This window comes from Atractosteus spatula, chromosome 1 (assembly GCF_055471065.1).
Source record: "Atractosteus spatula isolate fAtrSpa1 chromosome 1, fAtrSpa1.hap1, whole genome shotgun sequence".
NCBI lineage: Eukaryota > Metazoa > Chordata > Actinopteri > Semionotiformes > Lepisosteidae > Atractosteus > Atractosteus spatula.
Genome location: NC_142706.1, coordinates 61,987,323 through 61,994,594, shown reverse-complemented (window position 1 = coordinate 61,994,594; position 7,272 = coordinate 61,987,323). Strand labels below are relative to the sequence as shown.

General features: G+C 47.8%; 1 protein-coding gene across 1 annotated transcript in view; it reads left to right on the top strand.

Moving 5' to 3' along the window:
- Positions 1-929: 929 nt before the first annotated feature.
- The window catches only part of map3k12 (mitogen-activated protein kinase kinase kinase 12), a 29,316-nt gene continuing 22,973 nt past the window's right edge, over positions 930-7,272 (top strand). Inside the window, exons 1-2 of the mRNA XM_088914954.1 lie at positions 930-1,460; positions 7,032-7,215. Coding sequence (XP_088771080.1) covers positions 998-1,460; positions 7,032-7,215 — 647 coding nt within the window. The 5' untranslated portion in view covers positions 930-997. The remainder of the gene's footprint in view (positions 1,461-7,031; positions 7,216-7,272) is intronic.

The window sequence follows — 7,272 nt, the reverse complement described above, 5'->3', positions numbered from 1 at the left end:
ATTAAGGAAAATATTTCTTGAAAGAACATTCTGTCTTTGTCTCTGTATACACTACAGTTTATAATGAAAATACTCACTGAATGTGTTTTTCAAAGATTTGTGATACGTGCCGTGATGTTTCTGATGAAGGACCCTTCTGCTGTAGACACTTCTGACATAAGAATACTAGGCTAAATCCTAACAAGGCCATTGTATTCTGATTTCATCACAGCAAAAGAAATGAACTTCGTACTTTAGAAACACACACCAGATGTGCCTGGTGAGATTCAAAATCTTTATCTTCAGGTGATTCATTGAAGATGTCGTGAGGCTCTTTTCCCTGCTGGATCAAAAATCCATTCATATGGCTACTGGCAAATACAGCATATTCATCCATCCATTTTCTAACCTCTGCATCCAATTCAGGATCCCAGGGGAGCTGGAGCCTATCCCAGCAAGCAACGGGCGCAAGGCAGGGCACACCCTGGACAGCATGCCAGTCCATCACAGGGCACACAGACACACACACCAGGGCACATTTTCCCGGAAGCCAATTAACTTGCCAGCATGTCTTTGGACTGTAGGAGGAAACAGGAGCACCTGGAGGAAACCCACGTGATCATGGGGAGAATGTACAAACTCCATGCAGATAGCAGCCCAAACGCTGAAAATAAAGAGAGCAACACTAATGCTCTGCTTTATCTGATGTTTTCTATTTTCTATTTCCTCCATCCCATGAACATAGATTGACATTTGCTGTATCATCCCTACTTAACAGACACTGGAACTTGGAATGCAGGCAGAGATTTATCTGTACCTTCACGAAACTTGCCAGGTCATAGCCTGATATAGCTGGAAAAGCCCATGGCATGGAAAAGGAGTATAGCAGGGAGCACAACCCTGTCGGGTCAAGTGTGATCATGCCTGTCTCTCCCTCTGTCTCTCTCCAGGGTTCCCAGGCTTCATTCTCTCCTCTTGGTCCCCAGTGCTTCGGGCTTCCTGATGTGTACAGTTTCCTATGGCCTGTATCCACGAGACCCGAGCCCCCTCCCCCTCTCTCTCGGGCTTCAGCACGCCCATATCGGAGCCCCCATTCCGCCGGCTGGACCCCGACACACCAGCCTGCACCCCCGAGATGGACCTGACCCCCACGCAGTGTGTGCTGCGCAACGTGCTGTCTGTGGACACGGGCGCGGGAGGGGGCGGCGGCCCCAGTGGCTGCAGGCAGAGCCCCACGCCCAGCGACGAGCCCCCCGAGCACTTCGCCAACTGCATGCTCAAGCTGCATGAGAACGAGGCAGGGGGCGGGGCAGAGGCGGGGCAGAGTGCAGAGGGCGGGGCTGTCAGGAGCCAATCAGACGACGTGAGACTTCAGTGCCAGTCAGGGGGCGGGTTCCTGGAGGGCCTGTTTGGCTGTCTGAAGCCAGTGTGGACCATGATTGGCAAGGCGTACTCCACTGAGCACAAGCAGACCCACGAAGGTAAGGGCATTCCTCTGTGTGTTTATATCAAAATTGAGTTAATGTGCTTTACTAGTTGTCTTCTAGTAAAGTTTAGAGCTTTATTTCCTTTCCGTGCAGTGAACTGGAGTTTCACAGTTAAATCAATAAGCTGGGATTCTAAACACTAATGACTTGTTTATGATGTATTTGGAAGACTTGCCTTCATGTTTGGAGTTTCACAGAAAAAAACTAAACTTCCAACTAAACCTGAAACATCCAATATGCTGGGTTGCTGCCGTAGTAAGAGGGACCACTACACTGATGCAACCTGGTTCATATCAAAAACTGTCGATAGGAGAGGTTGTCATCACAAAGCACTATAAGGAGCAAATTTGACAAAGACTGGCAATGCATAGGTACAGTTTTTCCTAAAGGTAAAGTATAGTTTTTAGTCAAAACCATTGCTCAGAATATAGCCCATGCATATATATTCCTTTTGAACAGCTATTGTTCTAAATCAGAAGGAAGTCCCTTTCTTCAGTGTTTGCACATTTACAGTGATGTGTCTTGAGTACAAAAAAAAACACAACTGCGCTACTCTTCCAATGTATGGGCCCTGATAAACCAATAGGGAGATAAAATAGCACAGCAGACTGTGGTAAGCAGCAATGATCTCCAGATAGATATATATATATCAGGGAATCTTGCACAGTAATTCCACTGCTGACTTTCACCACAGGGACTTCAGTGTCACTTCATTAAGACTGCCAACTACAATTAAGAGGCTTGGAAGAGAGAGGCTTTAACATCTGCCTTACAGGATCAAGGGTAGCAATATGGGACTCTCCCACTTTAAAGATTCCTGATAGGTGCGTCCCTGGACGGTGGGCTGCAAGGTTTAATGTAACTTTCCTACGAGCCAAAAGACAGATGGGCAGGCCTTTGTGCATTCCCGAGGGAAAAAGCCAACTTCACTCTGAGCTTTTTGGAGCATTGGAAAAGTGCAAACCCCAGCAGAAGTCGTGTTTCGGAGTTTGCTGCTTTCGGTCTTTGGCCATGGCCTGGGACGTGGGGATTTCTGGACACGAGAGACAGCCCCATCAAGCCCCATCAGCTGCCTCAATCGATCTCAGTTATAGCACCCTTCCCTGCAGATCCCCACAGAGCACGTCACAGAGACAGGGTTGTGATGTGGCATGGTGTTAGGGCATTTGGAAAGTACTTACAGATTTAGTTTCTGGTTGTCCAGAGCCACTGATAGCACACATGTACCACCAGAGAGATCCTGTAGACACGTTTGCTATCAGCTGAGGTCTGTAGTGTTCTCCAGGTCAGACTACAAAGGGTTGATGGTTTCATCATTGTTTTTTTAAATCACAGGACAATGGAAATCACTGAGCCAACTCATGCTGTTTGGAAAGCAAAGCAAACTGGTTATTATATTCAGTGCCTGTGACTAGGACCGTGGTGCCCTTTTCCAGTCCCTGAGGTCTACAGTTGTTAAAGAATCGGGGAAAAGCAATAGCCACTGGAACTGAAAAGTCAAAACCTCCCGTGAGAGCAGGCCAATCCGGAATCCCTCCCAGCATGCTCTCTTGTCCTGTTCGGTCAGGACTTTGATGATTGACTCCATCCTCTGAGATGGAATCAATCTATTAACCGATTTTCTGTCCATGTCTCTAACGATTCCATTGCTGAAAATGAAAGACACTGGACTGTAAATCTCCTGGGCCAACACTGACCTGGAACGCAGGGGCCACTGGTGCTATGCTACAGCTTTACAGCCTGGCGTGAGTGAAATCTAATACTCTGGGTTATCTAACACAGCTACTTATAACACCTTTATAACATGGAGTAAGAGCCTACCGCTTGATTCTAAACAAACTTTAGAACTTTCTGCAAAGTCATTTTTGTCTCTCTAACATGCTTAATTAATTTCTCACCCGAGCAATTAAATATTATCAGTCAATCTCATAATAATTTTAAACAGTACCTTTCATGACCCATTATCTGAAGATGCTTTAAGAACAAAAGACCAGTTACAAATGAGAGGTACTGTAGCCATGTGGCCCATCTTTATCATTTAGCAAATGGATCCCAGGATCAGATCCAGCTGTGTCTTGAAAGAAGCCAGTAATTGGCTTCAACAACATGGTTGCTCCACACTCCCACCACATTTTGGGTAAAGTGGGTAAATTTTATATACACTTCCACATAGTTTCCACCTGTCCTCTATTTTGTGTTTCACTATTCATTACAACGCAATGAGATAGGTACAAATAACAGGTATACAACACTTAGTCCTCTTAAAATTAAAAGCAGATGTATGGAAGTGAGTTGTGAGATAAGTTGAAAATGCTGACCGAGATCTAATGGTGGCTTTTCTTGTATAATCTAAAACTTGCTGTTGATGTTCAATAACCACTTCATACCCTCTCTCATCAAAGAGGTTGATAGTTACATCGTAATGAAAACGTCTGACAACCTGGTAGTCGATTATTACAGCCAGATTCTTCTTGTTCACTTAGGCTTAACAGCACCTAAAACCGATGAAGGTTATTTTTGATCAATTGAGTCATTCGCTGTGTCTACCTTATGCCAACGGTGGCTTTTGACCACTGTACACCTGTACAAAACAGGGTGGAAATATACAAGTTTACAGTTTTTAAAGTTTACAGTTGCAGGTTCTGGAAACAGAGCAGGCGTTGCTATGAGAGGCACACAAGAGAACGTGTGGCTGTGTTGACATTTCAGCTTGGGAGAGACTTGTTGGTGAATGCACTCCACAAAACAGCCCTGCTACTGCAGTGACCCCTGTTCCTGAGACAGAACCCCCCCAATGTCCAGGTTGCCCTGAGAGCAGGCAAAAAACAAAACAGGTTCAGACTGGAACTCTACCCTGGAGTGTTGAACGGTGGGCAAGGAACTGGTGGCCGGTTTGTTCCTCTGTCCGTGCACAGTGTGTTTGTGTTCCCTGCTGCCAAGCTGATCTCCCGCCAGCCCCCTTTCTTCAGCTGTATCTTTCCACAGTGCAATTTCTTTTTTTCCACATGAAAAAACCCTCCTGCTATCGTCTGCCGGCTGCAGCCCCCTACAATAGCGCACAGGCCCCCAGAGACCCCCACAGCCTAATCTGGTTCATGTATAATTCATCCCCACACGCTGACCCAGAACCTTTCATCTCTATTAACACAGGCCTGACACACAGGCGCACGACGCTCGTATAAACACACTCATCCCACACGTGCAGAACACAATAGCCCCGCCCTTGGGCCCAGGACAGCCGCCTGCCATCTGGCTGTAGGACACACACACAAACCGGTGTCCACCACCCTAACACCTGTCCCTTCTCCCTCTCTTTCCTCTCGATGTCTGAGCCATCGGCTCCCATCTTCTGACTCCCCTGCCTTCATCTCCCGGTGCTCAGTCTCCCTCAGGGTGCTTGCAGATTGCGCTGTAAGACCACAAAACGCAAAGATGACACAGTGCTCGTTACCAAAGTGATACCAGGCGGCCCGTTGAAAGGCCACAGCCTTCCATCATCGCAGCAGAGTCTGGCCTGTGTGTGACTGGACCTGAATGACCCAGCCTGCACCCCCCCTTGAGGGCAGGAGGGTACCTTGTCCCAGATACTGTTCTTCCAAACTTCTTGCCCTTGTTTGTTAGACCCCAAAAAAAGTACTAATGCAGCTGCTTCAGTCTGAAAAGGAGTCTGGGTCTGTATGGTTTCAAGTCCTGGCCACACCAAATCTGGGACTGGCTCATGAGGGACAAGCTCATTGGGCATAACTCAAAGGGGAGACCAGCCCCGATTTGGGACTGAAGTGACTTTGTCCGATTTTGGATTTCTGCACTTTACTGCTGCTCTACATCACCCTCATGATTCATCCACCAGGTGCAAGTACCTGAGCCCCCAAAAGAAGAATTAATCTAAATATTGAGCTGAGCTGCCTGACTGCCTAGTCAGCTTCAGTTGCCCTGAGCAGGGCCAGAGAAGTTAAGTACATAATGCAGACTTGCCTCTCGTGTGGAGTGAAAGATGCTCTAACATTAGAGTTCCTCTCTATACACCCTGACCTATTGACAGGGCAAGTTCATGACCCCTGTTAATTCATCCATTGGATTGTTTCAGGCTGTTTGGTTGGATTTAATAAACCTGGAGGAGCAGAATCTGTAACACTTTGGCCAGGGAGCTCTTGTGTTTCTGAGGTGAGATGATCTCACTACTAGACAGCGAGAATCTGAGAAGCGCCTCTGTCCTTCAGTTCTCCTTCTGCGCAAGGTCTGCCCTCGGAATAAAGGAGAGATTTGTGGATCCAACATTACCGACGGTGACTAATTAGTTCACTGAAAGGTTTTTTTTTTTGTTGTTGAAACAGCCTGCTTTTATTGGAAGCTTTTATTTTCTGCATTGCAGTTAATCTGTGCCAGTCATGAGTGTAACTGCTGGAGGGCCTGATCAAGGGTTTAATTGGCTCCATTAAACAATTAGAAGTGTTTTGGAACAAAGAACCATAATAATCTCAACATGGGCAGTTTCTGGTAGGATGTAACGATTCATTTTTGAAACATTCACCCTATACACAGAAAGGTTGTGGATAGGTGCATGAGGGCTAATTGTAACTTTTGTGATTTGTTAGTTCTGTATTTTTTGTGACTTTTCCGTGACATGTGGGCTTTCTCTGCCTTCTGGTGCATCTAAGTGCTTATCTGCCAGAGTCATGCCTGGGTCCCCCCCGGCGATCTGCTTCCTCTGCGCTTTCCAATTGCCCCACATTAGCTCTCCGAAATCCAGACTGGAAAAGCAGACCCCCCCCCCCCCCCCCCTTAACCTACCCCTCCTCTTCCCATGGCTCAGTGCCTTATCACAAAGCTCCTGCACAATAGCACTAAGCAGGATTTACTGCCTAAAGCGCATTACCCACAGCAGATTACATCCCTCAGCCTGACTGAGCGCCTGTCTGCAGCCTCAGACAGCAAGACTGAAGAATCCTCACATCCCCATACCGGCACTACAGCCCTGCCGCATGGCCCTCTGTGCAAGCTGTACTGCGGCGGGCAGTATGGTCGCCATCGACCCACTTCTCTTAGCAGGTATTGCACCTAAAGAGACACTCTTTTTGTTAAAGGCCCGACAACACCCATTGGTGCCCTCATTCGTGTTTTAGCATTGAGAGCCTTTGAAAGCCTTCTGCGCTTAAGATTTCCTCAACTGCCGCATCAGACCACCAGTAATAGACTCCTCGAATTTGGCACTGCAGTATAACAGCCCTCTTCCCAATCACCAGCCAGCCAAGCTGTACTTTACTCAATTTCCACTGATTTAAAAAAGAAGTCTGTGGTGATGACGGATGATGGCATTTATGACATAAGGACGATTGCTTTAGGCATTTTTCCAGGTGAGGGAATAAAACTCCCGTTGCACGGCATTTTGAGCCAGTGCAGGTTTTGCTTACTGCAGGCTCTTGCACACAAGTGCACGGCCAGGCTGCTGGTGAAACCGCCACACAGCGAGAGTGCTGCGTTCGGCCCTGGCTTGACCATTCCCTACATGAGGGCACTGGTGTGGTCCCTCCTGTCTAACTCCCCTCTTCTCCTGTGCCCACACAGACCTGTGGGAGGTGCCCTTCGAGGAGATCTCAGACCTGCAGTGGGTGGGCAGCGGTGCCCAGGGGGCGGTCTTCCTGGGCAAGTTCCACGGGGAGGAGGTGGCCGTCAAGAAGGTGCGGGACATCAAGGAGACCGACATCAAACACCTGCGCAAGCTCAAGCACCCCAACATCATCACCTTCAAGTAAGCAGCCCTGCTCACTGCAGCCTTCGCTTGTGCACAGTGGTTTTCATACTGCGG